This window comes from Danio rerio, chromosome 3, assembly GCF_052040795.2.
Source record: "Danio rerio strain M-AB ecotype USA chromosome 3, GRCz13ab, whole genome shotgun sequence".
Lineage (NCBI taxonomy): Eukaryota > Metazoa > Chordata > Actinopteri > Cypriniformes > Danionidae > Danio > Danio rerio.
The window spans coordinates 65630001-65655000 of record NC_141023.1 but is presented as its reverse complement, the minus strand read 5'-3'; the positions used below and the strand labels follow the sequence as shown (position 1 = coordinate 65655000).

General features: G+C 37.6%; 2 protein-coding genes across 49 annotated transcripts in view; both read right to left on the bottom strand.

The window, feature by feature from the left end:
* zgc:112183 overlaps positions 1–24583 on the bottom strand; it is a 55264-nt gene extending 30681 nt beyond the window's left edge. For 36 of the 48 annotated variants that reach the window (XR_015479776.1, XR_015479775.1, XR_015479777.1 and 33 more), the window contains exon 1: positions 523–960. Coding sequence is in view for 3 of the 48 variants with exons in the window: in XM_087242670.1 (XP_087098796.1) it covers positions 523–633 (111 nt within the window). In the remaining 45 variants the exon portion in view is untranslated. 48 annotated transcript variants of the gene reach the window in all.
* The window catches only part of xylt2 (xylosyltransferase II), a gene marked incomplete at its 3' end in the record, with an annotated part of 68566 nt that continues 57600 nt past the window's right edge, over positions 14035–25000 (bottom strand). The window contains 2 exon segments of the mRNA NM_001130778.3: positions 14035–14182; positions 20802–20822.

The following is a 25000-nucleotide window of genomic DNA, read 5'->3' as shown; positions in this document are numbered from 1 at the left end:
TGCAATGCTGTAATTTAATTTTAATTATTACATTTTTTATTCTTTGATATTTTATAGTAGTTTTAAATTTGTCCACCTATTTTAGTAATATTGTAGCATTTACAGTCATGCCAATGAAGCAATTTTGAATTGAATTAATTCTGTCATGTTGTTAAAAAAACAATGCAAAAATTATTAAATGCGAATAACCTTCAAACAGGGTTCTAGAACCATATAAATCATTGATTGTTATAAAAAAAACCTTTTAAATAGGAGTAGTTTACTAATTAGTGGCGCGTTTGATGAACATTTTAGTTCTAAACCACCCAAAAGAAGCACTGCATTATACAGCAAACTAATATGTTAAGTGTGCACAGACATTTAAAGTGAATTGACACTGCATGAGTGTGAACATGCCTTTGCATGGAGTAAAAGTGATCTCCGAGAGCGCGCCACAGGTGCCAACTAACATCACAACATCACAGCCAATCATGCCAACAACAACACACTAAACAATCATGAGAACATGGGAATAACTCACACCTTGAAGGCGATATCGAAATACTCATTGACCGAGGCGCATCGCTCCAGCACGTTTCTGGACGTTCCGTTTTTAACCCCGTTTTCCGTCAAAGACGCTTTCTTGATTGACATCGCGGAAAAAACAAACAAAACAAAACAAAACCAACCAAGCGCTTCTGCTTTCGATGATCTTCCCAAAAGAGACGCCGGTGAGCAGATCACAAGCGCATCACATAGTGCACAGCGCGCCCAAACTTCATCAGATGCTGGAGGAGGATGCGCGGAGATCAGGGAAACACAAGCAGTGCATCTATCCGAAATGATGGAAAAACATCGGCGATTTCTCCTAAAACACACACATATACGCTTGAGCAACAGGCTCCCATGGGGCACACACACGCACAGGTGCTCGATCACACTGATTGAGAGGAGGAAACCGACAAACGACACCCGACGGGCGACGCGACCGATCCAGACGCGCCCATTATAATAATCATCATCATCATGATACGCGAATTGTCGGTGCCGCGCGCGCGCGCTCACTTCGTTCATTCATTTTAATAGGAGCGGCGCGGTTTGGTCGCGTCGCGTTCGTTATTAAGCGACAAAACAAGTCTAATGCGTTTTCATTTTGTGATTTACATTAGTCATTCCTATAGGGGGCGCTTGAGGGCCCAGAAGGCGAATCCTTCATTTGGCTTGGTAATAATTTCTGAACGATTTATTAGCATTTGGCAAGCACTTAAAAACCACAATGTATAATCGTTTAAATATTGTGCATTCCAAGCATTGATAACTGACGTACACATATAAAATACGTTTTACAATATGTACACTAGTAAATAGGGGTAAACGCCATCACAGACGACTGTGATTGGTCAATCTTCCACACTGATGTGAAAAGTAACACTTATCACGTGACAATGCTTTCTTGTTTATAGGATACCCAAAAGTGGAAATTTAACATTTAGCTCTATAATTTATATTTTGAATTCCCATGTGTCATTAAAGTATCACTATTCTGTCATAAATAATTCACACTTAGATCTTAGATTACCCAAAAAAATAAAGTTAACTCACTATTGCACACACCCTCCACACCTGCTTGAGTTTCTTTCTTCTGTTGAACACAAATGAAGATGTTTTGAAGAAAGCTGAAAACGTAACCACTGACTTCCTTAGCACAACGGAAGTCGGTTTATTTTCAGCTTGTCTTCAAAATATCTTCATTTGCGTTTAATGGTTTAGAAACCACTTGAGGCTGTGTAATTATAAAATTTTATTTTTGGGGGGTGAATTATCCATGGGTGGTATTTATTTATGACAGAATGGTGATATTTTAACAACACATTGGAATTAAAAATATTAATTATAGAGCTAAAATTGTTTAGGCTCATCGTAACTGACCAATAAGAGCAAGTCCCGGAAATCAAGCCCCGCCCAGTTCGCCATTTCGTTTTAGTTCAACGGTCATTCTACCAGCTCGCTCAGTTTCTGTGAGAGAAATTTTTTGCTGAATGAGAATAATAAAATGACATTTCTGAGGTTTTTCGCGACGCTCAAGGTCAGTGCATATGGAGACTGACTAAATTAATCTTAAGGTTATGTCATATTCTTGAAGAAATGTACCTCATTTAACCTGCCTGAAGTAGGAACTCCTTATAAAGTCGTCGTTTCAGTGAAGTTAAGCCTGTGTCAATATAAAGACGAGCTCTTAAATAAATTAAACACATATTTGATAATTATAGTATACATTACAACTTCCAAAACGCAATGGTTTGTATGTTAACACTTTAGTCTAACAATTCACACCATTTGCTAGGCCTACTGGCTTATTTCCAGCCTATTATTAAGATATGAACTGTTTATGATCTTATTTTGCGTCCCTTATCCTACCCAATACACCCAACTAATACTTTTCTAACTATTATTCAGCATCATATTAGTAGTTTATTGAGCTAAAAGTATTGGTTAATGGTTTGTTATTAGTGTGAGTTGTACATAAAAATAAAGCTTGACTAATTATATAATTAATTGAGCTTTAATTCACGTTAAAGGGATAGTTCACCAAAAAAATGAAAGTTCTGTTATCATTTACTCACCCTTGTTTCAAATTGTTACGAGTTTCTTTGTTTCAAAAATAAGATATTTAGAAAAATGTTGACCTCCATCAACAGTATTTGTTTTTTCCTCTATGAAAGTCAAAGGTAATGTTTTTTTTAGCTTTCTTTAAAATATCTTCTTTTGTATTCAACAGAGAAAAGAAAGTCATTAAGGTTTGGAGCCACTTGAGGGAGAGTAAATAGTGAGAGATTTTTCACTTTTGGATGGACTATCCCTTTAAGAACCGTGTGTTTAGTGCGCCCTCCACTGATCGACTGGAGGATTTACACTCATTAATGCTTTATGTAATGAAATAAAGCTTTAAAATGTACATCATGTTGTTTATCTACGAACGAACAGACTTAAAAAAAATTTTTACTTAGCATAATCAATGAATATTTAACAGAAGTTTTGTTCATGATTGAATATCGTATCCCGCAGAAAGGCTGTAAGGACTTCCAGATGCTTGTTTTGTTTTTCTTTTGTGCAAGGCTTCTTCAAATTCAGACTTTATATAGATATGTTAGGTATTCGTATTTAATTCTAAACAGAAGACTAAATTGCATTTGTAAAAATGAGTAAATGTATTTCTGGAGAATACTCATGCACACATATTAAACATGTCTCTCCACACACACACACACACACACACACACACACACACACACACTGAGACTAATTACAAAATATTAAGAAGAAAAAAAGCACTTGGAAAACAACAAACAGTGATGATCCAAGCGAGGCCAGACAGATCTCTCTGCAATTATAATCAGAGCCCGCTGTAAAATGATCATTATCTTATTATTGTAATCAGATGCTGTGTGCTGAAAAAACCCGTCGGCTCTCTGCAGGGACCTACGACAGAAGAGCAAATCCAGACAAGAAAGCCAACAGAGAAGCTGTTGGTATTTACACGTCAGTCAGACTCAGCAGTTCGACAGAGAAACACAAGGAGAGGCAACACACACCTTTTGGGTCTTTAATATTAATACTAGTATTATTATTTTAGTATAGCATGTGCTGAGGCGTTACGAGGGTCAATTATCTATACACCTGTTGAGCTTATGTATTAGAGACCTGCTGAATGCTTGATTCTGATTGGCTGTTGAGCATTCAAAGGTGTTCAATATAAATGCACAGCTAAAGTAGCTCCGGCAGGTTTATACTGGAGCTCCATATCACTACGCTGAATCATTGTTTCAGATTGAATAATCAAAACAGAACAGAAGAAACTAGTCCTAAACTACAGTGTCGGAAATACGACATCTGAACAGTGATTTCAGGTGTGATAACCATAGAAAAAATAACTTCTATCTATTGAATTATTGGATGATAATGAACACTTCACACTAGCCCGTCGTCAAATATCTCTCATTTATACTGCAGGGCTGCTGAATGCTTGATTCTGATTGGTGCATGAGCATTGTAAGGTGTACCGTTATTTCCATATAAAGGCTGAAGAAGTTCTGGCATGTTTACAGCTCCATCATTACACTAAATGATTTCAGTTGTTTCACAACTACAACAGTCAAAAATCACATCAAAACACAACAGAGACTAAAGCCTGGTTAATACTTCAGCGCCAAGTGACCGGCGTAACCCACGACGCATGAAACGCGCGTAGCTGTGCATTCATACTTATGTGCGCTGTTTCTTTTGCTCTGCAATAACACTTCCGAAACTCTAGTTGGCAGTCAGGTGATTATGTTCCTTTGTGTTGAGTTTCTTCGCTGGTGTTTTGTTTTTTCTGAACGCTAGCTTATTGTACAAGTGGCTCAAACTCGCTCATTTTGAGGCCGGAACCAGCAGACGTGCAACAACTTTAACCATGAGGTAAACACAAAACAAAACTTTCCATCTGGAGCAATATATATCGCAGAATAACAAAACATTGAAAAATCAGATTTTTTAAATATCGTGCAGCCCTATCGCAATATATATAGCAGAATAACAAAATATCAAAAAGTTAGATTTTTGTTAATATTGTGCAGGCCTATCGCAATATACTGTATATCGCAGAATACCAAAATATCTCAATGCCAGATTTTTACAATATCGTGCAGCCCTGTTACAATATACATTGTAAAATAACAAAATAACGCGAAGTCAGATTTTTAAAATATCGAGCAGCCCTGTCACAATATATATTGTACAATAACAAAATAACGCGAAGTCAGATTTTTACAATATCGTGCAGCCCTCTCGTAATATATATCACAGAATAACAAAATATCGCAAAGTCGGATTTTTACAATATCGTGCAGCCCTGTCACAATATACATCGTACTATAACAAAATAACGCGAAGTCAGATTTTTACAATATCGTGCAGCCCTCTCGTAATATATATCACAGAATAACAAAATATCGCAAAGTCGGATTTTTACAATATCGTGCAGCCCTGTCACAATATACATCGTACAATAACAAAATAACGCGAAGTCAGATTTTTACAATATCGTGCAGCTCTGTCACAATGTATATTGTACAATAACAAAATAACGCAAAGTCAGATTTTTACAATATCGTGCAGCCCTCTTGTAATATATATTGCAGAATAACAAAATATCGCAGTGAGATTTTTACAATATCGTGCAGCCCTATCGCAATATATATTGCACAATAACAAAATATCGCAGTCAGTATTTTACAATATCGAGCAGCCCTATCGCAATATATATTGCACAATAACAAAATATCGCAGTCAGTATTTTACAATATCGTGCAGCCCTGTCACAATATATATTGCAGAATAGCAAAATATCGCAGTGAGATTTTTACAATATCGAGCAGCCCTATCGCAATATATATTGCACAATAACAAAATATCACAGTCAGTATTTTACAATATCGTGCAGCCGTATCACAACATATATTGCAGAATAACAAAATATTGCAATGTCAGATATTTATAATATTATGCAGCTCTATCGCAATATATTTCGCGGAATAACAAAATATCGTAAAGTCAGATTTTTACATTATCGTGCAGCCCTATCGCAATATATATTGCAGAATAACACAATATCGAAAAATCAGATTTTTACAATATCGTGCAGCCCTATCGCAACATATCGCAGAATAACAAAATATTGCAGTCAGATTTTTCAATATCGTGCAGCCCTATCGCAATATATATCACAGAATAACAACATATTGCAATTTCAGATATTTACAATATTATGCAGCTCTATCACAATATATATCGCGGAATAACAAAATATCGTAAAGTCAGATTTTTACAATATCGTGCAACCCTATCACAATATATATCGCAGAACAACAAAATAACGCAAAGTCAGAATTTCACAATATCGTGCAGCCCTATCGCAATATATATCGCAGAATAACACAATATCGAAAAATCTGAATTTTACTATATCGTGCAGCCCTATCGCAACATATATCGCAGAATAACAAAATATCATAAAGTCAGATTTTTTCAATATTGTTTAGCCCTCTCGCAATATATATATTGCGCGAAATAACAAAATAATGCAAAGTCAGATTTTTACAATATTGTGCAGCCCTATCACAATATATATCGCAGAATAACAAAATATTGCAGTCAAATTTTTACAATATCGTGCAGCCCTATCGCAATATATATCGCACAATAACAAAAAAAAAATGCAAAATCTGATTTTTACAATATCGTGCGGCCCTATCGCAATAAATGTCGCGCAATAACAAAATATTGCTTTGTTCGATTTTTACAATATTGTGCAGCCCTATTTGCCATGTGAGTGCGCAGTTTAAAAGCGTTTGTGACTTTTAGTAGAGAAACTCACCGTGAATCCAATGCCCACAGTGGCAGAGAAGGATCCGGAGATGAATTTCCCCTGGTCAAACTGCACTAGTAGAGACGTCTTCCCCACTCCACTGTCTCCAACCAGAATAGTCTGCAGCAGAAAGACACGAACAGATGCACACACAGATGGACGGTCAAAATGAAGAGAACGCTGCAGTGACACCTTGCGTGGTCGTCAAACTTTAGTGCGTTATGTCAGGGCCGTTTCTAGACTTTTTGTCACCCTAGGCCGTACACTGCAAAGAAAGCTTTACCTATTTAGAAATTTTGTCGTCTTTCTCATCCGACTATCTTAAAGGGCTTAAATCAAGAAGCATTTTCTAGACAAGTAAAAAATAATGTCTTGTTTTCAGAAATAATGTTAGAATGTTAGAAATTAGGTGAGTTTTTTCTTAAAACAAGCTAAATTATCTTATTCTAGTTGTTTTGTTTTAACGTTTTAATCGGTGTTGTTTTCAAATGCAATTAATAAGTTAACAAGCCCCTATTTTGCATTACAAAAGGTCATATTTTGGTTATGGGGCCTCCAATAACAGGCTGATATGCGTGCAAGGGCAAAAAACCCTTTCATTGTCTTATAATATCCTTGTATTTTTACCTAATTATTCTAACGACTCCCATATGATTCGTTCAGTGATACATTTTTTTCCCAAACCCCTTTTTGGAGTGATGCAAATCTGCGCTGATTGATTCAATGACTCTCTGTTGTGATTGGTCAACTGCGTTCAGCGTGAGACCGAGAGAAATGCCTAGCACGCCTATCATTTTCAAACTTGACTGCCGCACGTGTATAGGAACAGCTGACGGTGGCCATAGCAATGACAAACGGCAGAGGATCGCAAACACCTTTAAATCTGTTAACAAATCGGCACGCTTCGCATTTTCAACGTGACTTTAGACACGATATAAGAATATAAAGAGTTACCCAGATTCAGTACAAAAAACAATTAAATTCAGAATTTGCAAGCTAGAGAAAATTGGAGAATTGGAGGAAGGAACTGATCCATGAACTGTGTACTGAAAAAGTCCTGTCAAGTGCTGTCCCATACATCAATAGTCTTTTCTGATCCTTCCTTTAACAAACGTCTGACGAATCCCCCATTGTAAGCATGTAAATTGCTAAAGCACTCGTCAGAAAAATGACGGGAACACCGCGCAAGGCTGGGGCTATAAAGCTGAGGTATTTTTGCAAAAATAAACTTCACCCACAGCCTCATCTTCCGGTAGGGAAAGTAACACTGGCTGCGTCTGAAACCGCATACTTCCATACTATATAGTACGCTAAAATCAGTATGCGAGCCGAGTAGTATGTCCGAATTCATAGAATTCGAAAATCAGCATGCGAGAAGTACCCGGATGACTTCCTACTTCCGGGGAGATTCTGGAGTGCGCATCCCATGCACACTGCACTATCCCATAATGCTTTGCGAGAGAATTCATAACTGGAAGTGAAGCGACGCAACTGACGCAGGTAGGTCACGTGACCATGACAAAATGGTGGATGTAGTACGTCCGAATTCCAGTCATACTTTTCACATTCATACTGTATAGAACGTACTTTTCTAACTGCCGAGTAGTACATTTAAATTCAAATGCAGCACCTACTGAGTAGTAGGCGGTTTCGGACGCAGCCGCTAACTTTCCCTTACACTTCAGAGCACAGCGTCTTCACGACATGATTCAATCGGGATCTGCTACAGTGTTTGTCTTCCTCTTATTCGTTCTACAGTGTTTGTGGGCGGGGCCGGGGGTTTCAATTTTTCCAGAGCTGCGTCCAAAATCGCATACTTATGCACTATTCTACGCCATTTTGTAGTATAAATAGTGTAAGTAGTGTGTTCACACTGAAAACTCTAAAAATAATAAGTGCACTTTAATTACTTGGATGATGCACTCATTCAGCCGCTAAAATGAAGTGTGGAATGACGGACACTTCACGCACTCAATGACTGCAGGTTTGCTTACGTAGCGGAAGAGGCGGAGCTATCGGACGCACATGTCGAATAACTTTATTTATTTTGGATGGTGAAAGCAAAATTCTCCTACTAGAGTGATTATAGCGCCTCCCGATGGTGAATGCGGCAATACTCACGGCAGGTATTATTTGATAATTCGGTCGTTTATTTCACTGATTTGGCAACCGTCAAACGTCATCAGGGAAACGGTTTGAATTTCCGCTTAGTAAAAAAACATTAGTGTGCCATTTGAGACGACACTACATACATATACTATCCTGTTGAGTGTGTAAGTGCATAGTGCATGAGTGCATAGTGTATAGTGTGCTATTTGGGACGCAGCTCAGGTTTGCCCGCACAACAAATGGGTGGAGCTTGAGTTTCGTATCAACATCACGCCGGCCATCACGCCGGCACATTTGAACCACTATGAGTCGACTCTTTTATAGATGAATCAATAGTTTTAAACACGGTGCATTTTCAGATTTAAGCTGGATATTTTCCTTCACTTAGAGCTGTGTTGCACACTACACGGAAACTCATTTTCAAAAACCCATAATAGGGGCTTGTAGTAGCGTTTCTCTTAATTTTAGGTGGGTGCACCTAAATCTTGGCTGGTGTTCCAGTGCTACAAAGCAAAAAAGGTAATTTCGAGCCCTGATTATGCGAGGTTAATTTGCCTCTCTACACCCATGGTTCCTCTGCTCGCACATCTGTGTGAACTTGAGGACACCCGAGTTCTTGAATCTACTAAACATCACCAAAACACCAGCTGATTAAAACACAGCACAAATTATGAGGAAAAAGGAAATTAGTGGAAAGACCCTTGAGCACAAGAGCCACTTAGTTTGCTATTATGTTGTCTAGTTAAGGCCAATTCACACTGCCACAACAACCCGCAACACACATGCTTCAGTGCAGTTGCTGTTTGTTTGTTTACAGTGAATTGGCCCTAATGCGATGAGATTCAGACATTTCTACAACTGCTTCTAAACACTGTTTTATGCTGTTTGCATCAATACTATATTATATTAATAATCAGGGCCGGAGTGGGACTCTTTTTCAACCCTGGAGTTTCAAGCCTCAGACCGGCCCACCTCAGTTCACCACTGACTATATTAAAATAAGGTTATTTCCAATTCAGTTTCTAATTACACTATCACGTCTTTTTTTGAGAAAACAGCTCTTTTAGAACTTCAAATGTTCAACAACCCTTACAGTATTATGTCTTAACAATAAAAATGAAAAAAAAAAATTGTTATTCAGACAAGGACCGAACCCATGTTGGCCACATCATAATCTAACGTACAAACCACTGTACCACAACAGCTGTACGTTTAATGGTGACTTATCTAGTTATTTCATCATTAACCTGCATCCTGCTCACGAGACTACGAGAAAATAGATAAAAAGACCAGAGCTGCCGTAAAATAGTGAATAAGAAGGCTGTGGTCAAGTAAATAAATAAATTATTTTTAAAAAGTGTGACTGCTGAGAGCGACAGATTCTGGAACTAGGGACACCGGCCCTCGCAGCCAAAAAACGGACCGGCCCACCGGGTATTCTCCCGGTCCTCCCGATTAGCCAATCCGGGCCTGTTAATAATTCATTATTTGCTTGGACATATTCGTGTAATGGGCTACTTTTTAGCACTGCAAAACAGCTAAAAGGGTTCATTTTTTCTCAGATGACAATGACACATGAAAAAATGAGTATAATTAGTATGGTTATCAATTCAAACGCATTGAATGATTAAACATTTCTTTGTCCTCCATGGACCTGTTGTTATAGACCTTTTTCTTGGAACGCAAAATTACCCATGATGCTTTGCGTGTATGCGCAAGGAGAATGCGAAGAACTTCCGGTCGGCAGCTGATGCGTGTAAACAGCTTTGAAACGATAGTTTTAATCTATTTTACCTGCTTTTATCCTCTTTGAACTAATACTGTTGTCCATCAGCACCATCTCCTGGACTGATCTTTTAAAGAAATGCGATCTAATAGGATGGAAAACAGCTGCTGTGAGGCGTTTTCCCCTCGTTGTCAGACGGCATCTTCTGCAGTTTAAATGAAGCCTCGTCATCGCTAAAGTCAACATTTTCTCTTTATTTCAAATATATAACCAGCCCAAACAAATGTAGTTCACCAAAATGTTTGACACACACACGTAGCCTGTACTGCGCCACTGACACACTGATTTAATAACTGTGACAAAGTGAAAATATAGGCTAGTGTCATTTGGAAATGACAGAAAAACACAAACCGTGGTGAAAACAACACACGAAATAAAACACAAACGGCTCGCGATTAGAATGAACAGCAAATCAGCCAGCAGAGGATCAATAACAGACTTTTATTGCTCATTTTTGTAAATTGCACGACTTTCATACCTGTCAAGTTTCATGCCAGTACTCTGGTTTGCTCGCGCTCTCTCTCTCTCTCTCTCTCTCTCTCTGTGTGTGTGTGTGTGTATTTCTGACCGTATTTCTGACGGCAAACACGTGAACTAGGAGAACGTTTTTCTCGTATTTCTGACGCGCTTGTACCACATGTGACAGATTATAACGCCTTTAACAGACACATTTCTAAGTTGTGTGTCACAAAAACACTCTGTTATTCATTAAAATGCTGTTTTTGGATGTTTTACATTTTCAAAAGTGTCCAATGGTGCGACTGTCTCAAGCATACACTACCTGACAAAAGTCTTGTCACCTTTCTAAGCTTTAGGAACAACAAATATTAACTTGACTTCTAGTTGATCATTTGGTATCAGAAGTGGCTTATATGAAAGGCAAGGGCCTCTAGATTATGCTTATTTTACCAAAGTAAAATATTGATCGATCGGGTCAGTGCTGCCTTGTCACTAAAGTTTAATTTGCCTGCAACGATTTGTCAATTGCATACAAATATAAAATATAAAAATATTGTCTTAGAATCGAGAAAGGGTGGCGCAGTAGGTACTGCCTTCGCTTCACAGCAAGAAGGTCGCTGGTTCAAGCCTCAGCTCGGTCAGTTGGCGTTTCTGTGTGGAGTTTGCATGTTCTCCCTGCGTACGTGTGGGTTAGCTCCGGGTGCTCCGGTTTCCCCAACAGTCCAAAGACATGCAGTACAGGTGAACTGAGTAGGCTAAATTGTTCGTAGTGTTTGAGTGTGAATGGGTCCCTGCTGAAAAATCCAGCTTAAACCAGCCTAGGATGGTTGGTTGGTTTTAGCTGGTTGACCAGGCTGGTTTTAGAGGGGTTTTGGCCACTTCCAGGCTGGTTTCCAGCCTGGTCTTAGCTGGTCAGGCTGGAAAATGACCAGCCAAATCCAGCTAAAAACCAGCTTGACCAGCCTGGTTTAAGCTGGATATAGCTGGTTTTGGCTGGACTCCCAGCTTGGCTAGGCTGGTCAAGCTGGATTTAGCTGGTCATCTCCCAGCCTGACCAGCTAAGACCAGGCTGGAAATGGCTGGAAACCAGTCTTGAAGTTGCCAAAACTCCTCTAAAACCAGCCTGGTCGACCAGCTAAAACCAGCCAACCAGCCTAGGCTGGTTTAAGCTGGATTTTTCAAGCTTGGATTTTTGTATGGATGGAGAAGTTGGCGCTGGATAGGTTAGCGGTTCATTTCACTGTGGCGACCTCGGATTAATGAAGGGACTAAGCTGAAGAGAAGATGAATGAATGAATGAATGAATGAATGAATTGAGAAACAGTTTGTGCTTATAAACCTTTAAATGCTACCTTCTCTGCGATTTTGTGATCACCATACTGCTTTTCGGTTCCTCTTATCGGATTGGATGTTATGTGTAACAACCAGGGGTGCGTTTTCGAAGGTAGCTGATGTGGAGTCCATCGTTCCAACGAACATTCACAAACTGCATTGCAAACTTGTATGCTTGCAACCACTTATGGGGCTTTAGTTAGAAACATTAATCCTGGCTGTGTTCCATTCCCACATACCCCCCTCCCCTCTCTCTCTTAGGTGTAATGTGCTTAAACTATTTTTACAGTTCAGTTTTAGCCATCTCCATGTTTGCAATTGAGACTTTTCAAAATATAAATAAATAAATAAACAATATCCTACTTAATGATATTAATAATAACAATCATCTTCATCATTAATATTATTAATATTAAAGTATGATTTTTTTCATTTCCTAATAAAAAATAAATATTACATTTCATTTCTTAATTATTAGCCTCATTTTTTATTTATTTATATGATTTATATATGAGATTAGAATATCACTCTAAAAAATAACTCAAGAGGTCTGTTACCACTGCATAGTTTAATACATTATTGCAACTTAAAAATTCTAAAATGCTGATTAGATTAAAACTTTTAAATAGCCAGAATAATTTTATTAAGTTTTCAAAACAGGAAAATATTGAAAATTACATCAATTTAAAAATTCGGCTAATTTAAAAGTAAACAAAAATGTCAATTACTTTTAAACAATATTTAACTTGTTGCAACCCAAAGAAATTGAGTTGATAACTCAATTTTTCCACACTAATGGAGTTGTTTTGTATTTTTCCACACACTGATGTTTTTTGTTGTCTTTTATACTGATAATATGAAACACTACATGTTTTTGTTTTTTAAAACAATAAAAATCTGTTTAATAAAAAAATTACTGAAAAACAAAAATGTGACTGTTAAATGTATTTCATACAAGCATGAACAGTAAATTTGCTAAAAAAAAAAAAAAAAAAACTAAAAATTAAACAATTACAGCTACTTAATTTATTTGAGGTTCACTTGCAATTACGCACATAACACTGGATTTGTTTTCAATTTTAATTTAAAAAACTATTTGTAACAGCTTATTTTTTTGAGTACTCAACTTAAAAAAGTTGAAGAGGTAAAGATTTGGCTAACATAATAAAGTTTGTTGTCTGATTGTCGTAACTTGAATATATTAATGCAAACTGTTGCGTTAATTTTTTTTGTTTTGTCTAAACAATATTTTTTAGAGTGTACGTGCTAGCTTTTGAAAGTGATTTGATGTTTTAGAATAGTCTATGTAATGTTCTCAATAATATTTATAAAGGAAACACAGGCTCTATATGTATCGTTTACATATATTTCAGTTAATATGGAAAGCGAGTGCATGTTTTTTAACAAAACTAATTCTGGATTTTATTTTAAATGCATGTGCTTGTAAAACAATATCATTTGCACAAAGAAATGATGGGGTTCTTCTCTAAAGAAGAAGTAGTTACTCCACCTTGTGATTTGTTTCAATATAATGTTAACGTATATGTTACATATAGCGTATGTGTATTTATGTTTTGACATTCTACTGCAAAAGTCACCTTCATATCGCTGGAATTGCTCGTGCCTTAATGTCCTCTTCAGTGCATCCTCAAATCTGCGTGATTTTCTGAAGTGTGATGAATAAATGAGCCTGCGCTTTGGGACGGTGGAGATGATCATAGCTGGAGTAGTAAAGAGAGATTAGTCACTTTCATGTTGACACCTGCTACTGGCGTCAACACGAATTAGTTTGGGGTGGCAGGAGTCAGCTCTTCACACGTTCTCACCCACAGATCAGTCAAGGCTTTCATTAATATTGCTGTTTGCAAAAGCAAGCGTGTCGTGAAGCACGCAAGTATTAACAATTTTAACCTCTCAAATCATGCGATCTGAATAGATGCAAAGTGTGACGAAAAAACAACACTGACTACATTAACATGGAGATCAGTCATTTAATTATTTTCCTTAATCTGAATAAGACAGTAGTATGATTAAGGTTGTTTACATGAGTTGCTTTACGAATGTTCCTTTTATGATCCCGTTTTACATCTAATAGTATATGGTTTGATTAATAGAGTGGAAAAATTATGACGACAATTTGTATGCAAAAACCCGGACACGAGTTAGCATTTTAGCAGTTCCGGTTCCCTCGTCCCTAAGCCAATGGGTTTTTTCAATGGGATTTCAGTTAAATTGCTTAAGTAAGGTTCGTGGCTGACACAACCTCAAGATACTTTCATGTTTTATTCTACGTCATAAAACACATCAGTTACATCACACTCCTGAGTTTTTAAATTGGCCGGCGGGGTTACATTGGTGTCGTGACCCAGATGTGAGGCCAGCTAGTGAAGTGCTGTGCAGTTACACCCCACTCCTCTGACCTTTACCGTACGTTCACACCGAAAGCGGCGAGAGCATCCAAGGTCGCTCTGGCCGCCCCGGCGACAACGCTGTCTGCCTTCAGCTCCGGAGGCGAGAGCGTCAAAACTCGCTACATTGATTTCGTATTTAAAGGAGCCGTTGCAGCATTATCAGTTACATTCCTGCATAAGACATGTTTCTAGCATGAAAATGTTGCAAACTTCTTATCAAATTCATATAACAATGGAAGATCAAGTTGCGTATGGTGTGGCTTCGCTTTATTTATCCAATATGTGTCCATATGTCTGAAATATCCTGAAGCAGCAATACTGTTATGTACGGTCACGTCGCGTGAGTTTCCCGCTTTTTTGAGATAAATTTATATAACTTTACTGAACATCAGTAACTCGCCAGTAACTTATTTAATGCATGTTCCTGTAAGAAACATTGTAAATACGGCGACCACAATCATCAAACCCTTGGGAACAACTGTGGTTGGAACCAAAGTTCACAGGTCTGTGTTCTCTGAACTCCTATCAAGCGGTGAACGTCTTCATTCTGATTGGTTGCCGCCAAACCGCGTCATAGCTCATTACCATAAAGTTGACTTGATTTCAACTTTCCTCGACACCCACGCCCGAGAAGACACGCCACGCTGCTCCTCGCCGCCGGCTCTCATTGAAAATGAATGACTTCCGGCTACTTTGACGCTCTCGCCGCTTTCGGTGTGAACGTACGGTTAAAGGTGCTCTGGCGACAGATGCTAGAGGTCATGGTCTTTAGTCTCCCTGGTAGAGCAACCGACTCCCATGTGGAAGATCGCTGGTTTGATACCAGCTCGGAGCGGGTTGGGTGGTGTAGGACTGGCGGGGTTACATTGGTGGCATGACCTAGATGGGAGTGGGTTTATGGGGGTGAGTGTAACGGAGGCCAGCTGGTGAAGAGATGTGCAGTTAAACCTCACTCTTCTGACCTCTAAAGGTGCTCTAGCGACAGATGCTAGAGGCCGTGGTCTTTACCCTCCTTGATAGAGCAACCAACTCCCATTCGGAAGGTCGCCAGTTCGATATCAGCTCGGAGCGGGTTGGGTGGTGTAGGACTGGCGGGGTTACATTAGTGGTGTGACCCAGATGGAAGTGAGGTTTATGGGGGTGAGTGTAACGGAGGCCAGCTATTAATATAGCGTCCTTGGTAGAGCAACTGACTCCCATGCGGAAGGTCGCCAGTTCGAAACCAGCTCGGAGTGGGTTGGGTGGCGTAGGACCGGAGGGGTTACACATGTGCTGATTTTTCAAAATCTAAAATGACAAAGGTAAGGAGAGCAGGCTATTTATGTGTGTTTGAATTCATCTGAATGGTTGGTCATGTGATTGTTAATGCAAAATCAGCCGTGGTCAATCATAAGCACATGACGGTCTAGGAATTTGTTTAGAAAACATAACGTAAAAGAAAACGCAGACCAGTAACTTTTTTTGAGATTGGCAAAAATGTAGACATTGACCTCAAGCAAAGAGCTTAGGATGACCAAGAGGCGACACTCAATAGAACGTTCCATTGCAACAGCAGCGCCCAGCAGCAGCTCCGGATTCCACCATTCTGGAGTGAAAGCGATCGGCTGTCCATTGGATCTCATTACTGTCACGATGGCGAGCAGCTGCTTTGTCTTTTAATGTATTTATTTAAAAAGCGCATCGAAGCCGAGATACAACCCTAAAGACGACAATACAGCGCTTACTATCACAATCATCAGCACTTTTTATGGTTTATTTTAAAGACTTATAATATGCTGTAGTTCTATTGGAGTTTTCATTCCAAAATGGCCGCTGCGCCCTCTGGTGGATGTTTCCCAAATTACACTAGAGTGTCGCCTCTTGGTGATTCTATGCTCTTTGCCTCTAGTGAAATTGTCCCCACAAGTTGCAAGGAAACATCACTTGAGCTTTGAGTTTTGCAAACATGTAGCTTAGTCCCTTTATTAATCAGTGGGATGAACCGCCAACTTATCCAGCATTACACAGCAGACGCCTTTCCAGCTGCAACGTATCACTGGGAAACACCCATACACTCTCATTCACACACATACACTACGGACAATTTAGCCTACCCAATTCACCTGTACCGCATGTGTTTGGACTTGTGGGGGAAACCGGAGCACCCAGAGGAAACCCACTCAAACGCGGGAGAACATGCAAACTCCACACAGAAATGCCAACTGACCCAGCCGAGGCTTGAACCTGCGACCTTCATGCTGTGAGGCGATAGCACTACCTACTGCGCCACTGCGTCGCCTTATAAAACACTATCTGTGTGGTATTTAGTGCTGAAACCTCACTACACACTCTCGGGACATCCGAGACTTATTTTACATCTTGTAATAAGAGCCGTAATAGGTCTCCTTAAACAAAAACCCAAAACATCCGTGCAATACAATATACTCCATATAAAAATCCCTGGCAAACAGCCAGAACACCCCGGCAAATGCACAGCGTGATGTTAAAATGAACTCTGCTTGGTAATTACATAGCAACACCTAAGCAACCACCCACCTGGCAACCATTGAGAAATGTCCTTAAAACAGCCAGGAATAATGACATGCAAAGGCAGCGCTTAGAGCACCGTGACATCTGGACAGCAACCTCCAACTATATCAGAAACCACTTACAAAGAGGGATACAGTGCAAGAATGCTTTTCTTAGTTTTTGTCTCGCTTCTAGTCCAAATATCTAAACATTCTTGACTCAAGAAGCATTTCTTGACAAGCAAAAAGTAGTCTTGTATGCAAAGCAAGTTTCGCAGTGTGGCAATCAAATAAACACCCAATAAACTACCTAGAAACACCCTAACATGCAATCAGAAGAGCACACCGTTCATTTATTTTCCTTCAGTTTAGTCCATTATTTATTAGGAGTCGCCACAACAAAATGAACCACCAACTATTACAGCATAGGTTTTATGCTGTATTATCTTCCAGCCGCAACCCATACACATTCATTCACACACACACTCACACACTACGGGCAATTTTGTTTACCCAATTCATCTATAGCGAATGTGTTTGGATTGTGAAAATTCTGATTTTATTTGTAAATGTACATATAGTACAGATAGATAGTAAGTTTAAAGAGCCCCTATTATGGGTTTTTGAAAATAAGCTTCCATGCAGTGTGCAAAACAGCTCTAAGGGAATAAAAACGTCCAGCTGAGGTTTAAATCTAAAAGTGCAGCATGTTTAAATCTATTAATTCTTTAGCGAAATATTTGACTCAGAATCGAATAAACGAATCGAGTTGGGTTCGGATGTTTGGTTGGATCTCATCAACGTTGATACGGTACATCACCAAATATGTACTTACACTGACTGATCATGACGCGAAGATGACGATCACTGCGGAGATTCGGCTGCGGGCCGGAGCAATTCTATTTGTGTATTTTTGAGCTGTGTTTTGTATTGACGAATTGTATTTGGGTAATTTTGAATCGACGAATTGTATTTGTGTATTTTTGAATCGATGAATTGTATGTGTGTATTTTTGAGTTGTGTTTTGTATTGACGAATTGTATTTGTGTATTTTTGAATCGATGAATTGTATTTGTGTATTTTTGAGCTGTGTTTTGTATTGATGAATTGTATTTGTGTAATTTTGAATCGACGAACTGTATTTGTGTATTTTTGAGTCGTGTTTTGTATTGACGAATTGGATTTGTGTAATTTTGAATCGGCGAATTGGATTTGTGTATTTTTGAGCTGTGTTTTGTATTGACGAATTGGATTTGTTGAATTTTGAATCGACGAATTGTATTTGTGTATTTTTGAGCTGTGTTTTGAATTGACGAATTGTATTTTTGAGCTGTGTTTTGAATTGACGAATTGTATTTGTGTATTTTTGAGCTGTGTTTTGTATTGACGAATTGGATTTGTGTAATTTTGAATCGACGAATTGCATTTGTGTATTTTTGAGCTGTGTTTTGAATTGACGAATTGTATTTGTGTAATTTTGAATCGACGAATTGGATGTGTATTTTTGAGCTGTGTTTTGAATTGACGAATTGTATTTGTGTAATTTTGAATCGACGAATTGGATTTGTGTATTTTTGTGTCGTGTTTTGAATCGACGAATTGGATTAGTATATATATTTTTTACCTTGTTTTGTATTGATGACTTGGATTTGTGTATTTACGAATTGAGTTTTGAATTGATGAATTGGACTTGTGTATTTTTTGAGCCGTGTTTTGTTTTAAAAAATTGGATTTGTGTATTTACGAATACAGTTTTGAACTTACGAATTGGATTTGGATTTATGAGTCATGTTTTAAATTAACTAATGTTAGTTGTGAATTTTTTAATTGAGATTGGAATTGACGAATTGCATTTTGTAAATGTTAATTGTGTTGGGGATGTATGAGTTATATTTTTTAAATGTATTATGTTTGAGACTGATCTGGTTCCATATTAATGCAAAATTCCAGTTTTGCGTATTATCTTATTCACATTTTTGGATGGAAATATAGCTCTTTTCTCTTATAGATATTCAACAGTAGCTAAGTTTCCATCCACTTATTTTTTTGCTCATTTTGGAGTATCACTTAAAAAAAAACCTGGATGGAAACACCAAGATGTGCTTAAATTTTAAAAATGACAAAATTTGACAACTGAGTCGGATACATTTTTTATCCGACAGGAAAAACTGCGCATAAACTAACGGTGGAAACGCATTTCCTGAATAAATTCCAGCATGCGCATCAAAAAAGTCATGTGATTTTGCTTCAACAGATCATGTGATAACAAAAATGGCGGAAAGTGGCAGGTACGTTTGAGTAGACGATGAGGTCTGAATATTTTTAAATGTTATATATGAAAATGAAGTGACGACCATCCTTGATGGCAGCGTTCGAAGACGTAAGTAAGTTACTATATTCGAATAAAGGCATTTTCCCAATGCAACAACTTCCATTTTGCATTTGATATTTATCGCCAGTTTATCAGAAAGTGACGATTTTGTTCTCTTGGACTCGTTGGATGGAAACTTTATTCGCAATTAATAAATTTGATTCGCTTCTTTGATGGTGATGTGAATATAGTAGTTATAAAGCATTGCTTTACTCTACTAAACAAACATATACCTGTGGGATGACTTCAGGAGATGAGTCATGTCCAACACAGAGCCCACAGCTTTTCAAACTCTATTATTATTGCATACGGCTCTCATCCATGTTTCATATTCCTGAAATCCCTCATTACTCATTCAGCTATGAAATGCTTGATTAAGGAAAGAAACACAACGGAGCAAACCACGTGGCACGTGAGGGGGATTACCATGGCAACACATGAATATCCGCAGCCATAACTCCACAGCCTCTGCTTCAGTAGATATTATTGAGATTAGTCATTATTATAATCTGCCACAGCCTGAAAGCTTGACATGCATCAGGGTTTTTACAAGTCATTACAAAAGGAGAGATGTTTAAATAAATGTACTTAAGAGGGAGGCATTGTGGCTCGGTGGATAGCTCTGTCACATTACAGCAAGAAGGTTGCTGGTTCTAGTCTCGGCTGGATCAGTTGGCATTTCTGTGTGGAGTTTGCATGTTCTCTCCACGTTGGCGTGGGTTTCCTCCAGGTGCTCTGGTTTCCCCCAAAGTCCAAACACATGTGCTATCCGCTTGTTAAGTGGTGACGTGTTTGTGACATATGTAATACTGTTTCCAGGTCCAAGCCGCCATTCATTTGAGTGGAGAAATCATTCGTTTATGATCACGTTTTATTCCTATCACACATTAAAGTTAATTTTACATAAAGTCATAGTATACACAACAATCTCTGGGCTTGCTGCATAACAAATACCAAAAATTGTACAATTTATAAAAAAATGTATCACTTTCTGGCCATCGGATATTAGGCATGGACATATATACTGCCATCGTGATTTTCGAAAGCATTAAATCGCTTTGTAAACGTTTATTATTACCATTTCATGAGTCTCCCCATTCAGTTGAATAAAGCGCTTGGACCCGGAAGCCGTTTCGCGTGACGTCACACTTAACAAGCGGATAGCCTAGGTTAACTGGATGAAGTAAAACATATTCAAGACATACTTTACTGTACGGCCACACTACAATGTATTAACAAGATAAATAAATGAAATTCAATAGTTTACTGTAAAATTTAGACATTTATTTGACAGTTTCTACTGTATTTTTGACAGCAAAAAAAGTAAAACACATTTGATCTGTTAACACTATAAATTGTTGAAATACGGTAGTTTACTGTAAAATTTCAACAATTATGGAATAGTTTTTACTGTATTTTTGACAGTAAAATTATGGCAAAAAGAGCTGGTGTATTAACATAAATTATAGTATTTTATTGTAAAGTAAAACAAAATTTGTGTATCAACACTGTACATTTATGAAATATGGTAGTTTACTGTAAAATGAGTTTGTTTTAGTTTCTACTGTATTTTTGACAGTAATATTTTTGCAAAAAGCACTACAAAAAGTAAAATATATTTGGTTTATTAACACTATAAATTATCGAAATACAGTACTTTACTGTAATATTTCAACAATTATTTTATGGTTTCTACTGTATTCTTAACAGTAGAATTAAAGGAAATGGTACTACAAAAAGTAAAACATATTTGCTGTGTTAACACTATAAATTAATGAAAAATGTAGTTTACTGTAAAAAATGTAATTTATTTTATGGTTTTACTGTATTTTTTAAAGTAAAATGCAGCAAAAAGTACTACAAAAAGTAAAACATTTGTAAAGTATATTTTACGGTGCACCTGCACTACAATGTATTAACACTATGAATTACTGTAGTTTACTAAAAAATTAAATACATTTACAGTCTCTAGTGTATTTTGGACAGTGAGGTTCTGGCAATTTGTACGACAAAAAGTAAAACGCATTTGGTGTATTAACACTATAAATTATTGAAATACGGTAGTTCACTGTAAAACTTCAACATTTATTTCATGGTTTCTACTGTATTCTTAACAGTAGAATTAAAGGAAAGGGTAATACAAAAAGTAAAACATATTTGCTGTGTTAACACTATAAATTATTGAAATACGGTAGTTCACTGTAAAATTTAGAAATTTATTTTACAGTTTGTACTGTATTTTTGACAGTAAGATTTTGGCAAAAAGCACTACAAAAAGTTCAACATATTTGGTGTGTTAAACAACAAATTATATTATTTTACCGAAAAGTAAAACAAAATTGGTGTATTAACACCATATATAAATATAATATATATAAATATATAAATATAAATGAATGAAAAAAGTAGTTTACTGTAATATTTAGAAATTAATTTGAGCTTTTGAACTGTATTTTTGTCAGTAAAATTACGGCACACAGTACTACAAAAAGTAAAACAAAGTATACTTTACTGTACGGCTGCACTACAATGTTAATTAATCATATACTGTAGTTTACTGTAAAATTATTCAATTTTATTTTACAGTTGTACTGTATTTTGACTGTAAAATTATAACAAAAGATACTGTAAAAATATTTGGTGTATTAACACTATAAATGATTGAAATAAGGTAGTTTTCTTTAAAATTTCAACAATAATGGTGTAGCTTTTACTGTATTTTTGACAGTAGAATCCACCAACCAGTACTACAAAAAATTGGTGTATTAAACTATACATTTTTTAAAAACAGTAGTTTACTGTAAATTTTATGGTTTCTACTGTTTTTTTACAGTAAAATTACGGTAAATGGTACTACAAAAAGTAAAACATAATTGCTGTGTTAACACTGTAAATGAATGAACAATGGTAGCTTACTGTAAAATTTCTAAATTTGTTTTACGGTGTTACTGTATTTCCGACAGTAAAATTACAACAACCACAGCTGCTGTTTTGGTATGCGTAATTTTATGGATTGTTTTTACAGACCTCATTTTGGCTAACTGAGAATATTTTCTGCACAGTGTTTGAATAATAGAAAACAACGACAACACGAAGACAACACCGGCGCTCAGAGGAGCCCGTGTGCTTCATTCTCATGTTTTTATAATAAACTCATTTCCTGTCATGCATTCTCATCACATGCACAAATAAATGGACAAACTTTTAAGAGCGTAAAATAAATCTTGATTCTGGGTGATTGCTGCATCAAAAGCCTCTGCATAAAAACACCAATCGATGTTCTGGTCCTTAGAGAGCCTCCTTCAGTGTGTCTGTTTTTTTAAATATATAGATAATTATTATCATACTCCTGGTGAATGTTTGATTGCTTTTGAAAAGTAATAACCCAACACTCATAAACAAGCCACATTATTTAAAAAAAAAACATGTAGCACAATCAGTGTGGGGTGTGTTGTATTATTTATACTCCTAAACAAAACCAAAGCTAGTTAAGATGGTTTGCTGGTATGTACGACATGTTATTGAGCTGTATAAATGTCATTACACAGAAGAAATCTTTATTTAATCTCAGGTTAAAAGTTTAGTTCAGCCACACAAGTTTGTGATGGTGTTATTGTTGATGTTTAATTACGACTTGCTGTTAAAGCTGACTAACAGTGCTGTTGGGAAATGACAGACACCGATACAGACAGACAAATAGACAGAGATAGATGGATGGAACGATAGATAGATAGATAGATAGATAGATAGATAGATAGATAGATAGATAGATAGATAGATAGATAGATAGATAGATAGATAGATAGATAGATAGATAGATAGATAGATAGATAGATAGATAAAAACAGTCGATAGATAGATAGATAGATAGATAGACAGACAGACAGACAGACAGACAGACAGACAGACAGACAGACATACAGATAGATAGATGGGACAGCAGACAGATATGGATAGACGAACGCATGGATAGATAGATAAGACAGAGCGATAGATGGATGGAACGATAGAGAGATGGATGGATGGGATGACAGACAGACAGATATGGACGGATAGACTGATGGGGCGATAGATAGACGGATAGATGAACGGACCGATAGATGGATGGAACGATAGATGGATGGGATGAAAGACAGACAGACAGATACAGATGGATGGATGGATGGATGGATGGATGGATGGATGGATGGATGGATGGACGGATGGATGGATGGATGGACGGACGGACAGATAGATTGATAGATAGATGGACGGACGGATGGATAGATAGGGATGGAACTATGGATGGATGGATGGATAGATAGATAGATAGATAGATAGATAGATAGATAGATAGATAGATAGATAGATAGATAGATAGATAGATAGATAGATAGATAGATAGATAGATAGATAGATAGATAGATAGATAGGCAGACGGATAGATAGATGGAGGGAGGGACGGATGGATAGATAGGGATGGAACTATGGATGGATGGATGGATAGATAGATAGATAGATAGATAGATAGATAGATAGATAGATAGATAGATAGATAGATAGATAGATAGATAGATAGATAGATAGATAGATAGATAGGCAGACGGATAGATAGATGGAGGGAGGGACGGATGGATAGATAGGGATGGAACTATGGATGGATGGATAGATAGATAGATAGATGATAGATAGATAGATAGATAGATAGATAGATAGATAGATAGATAGATAGATAGATAGATAGATAGATAGATAGATAGATAGATAGATAGATAGATAGATAGATGAAGGGACGGATGGATAGATAGGGATGGAACTATAGATGGATGGATGGATGGATGGATGGATGGATGGATGGATGAAAGGACAGACAGACAGACAGACAGACAGACGGACGGACGGATGGATGGATAGGGATGGAACGATAGATGGATGGAATGATAGATGAAAGACAGACAGACAGACATTGACCTTGTGCATGAGCTCTTGGTTGTATACGAGTGTTGTGCTGCTGCTGCTGCTGGTCAGTGCGTGTCCTCCATCCTCAGTGTCTGTATCTCCTGGAGATGAGCCATATGCGCTGTCAGGATCTGCCGCTTCTGTCTGCTCCTGCATCTCCATCCCTGAGCTGAAGATCCGCTGAAGATCCTCCACTGTCATTCTCTCCATCAACTGTTCTCCGGCCGTCTCATGTGCAGCGCTGACGCAGAGCCTTATAAACTTCACCATCTTAAATATTGAACAGCAGAGCGCCCTGTTGCTTCCTGTGGGAGACTACATGTTCAGGACGACACGCTTGTGTCCTGTTGTGAAGAAGCAGCATTAATAATGAATACGCAAGTGTCACGCTGTTGGGTCAAAGACAAAAAGAGGAGTTCAAGCATCAAAAAATATCAATTATAATAATAAAATTTTCAGAGTACAATTGCCTATAGTTATTTATCTTTTGCTGTAGTTGAGAAATTGTAAATTTCTCATAAAGTTTTCCCGATGACATCAGATTCAGCACCTCCAAGTCCGAGGCTATGGTGCTCCTCCTGGAAAAGGTGGTTTGCCATCTCGAGGTTGGAGGAAAGTCTTTACCCCAGGTGGAGGAGTTCAAGTATCTTGGGGTTTTGTTCAGGAGTAAGGAAAGGATGGAACGTGAGATTGACAGCCGGG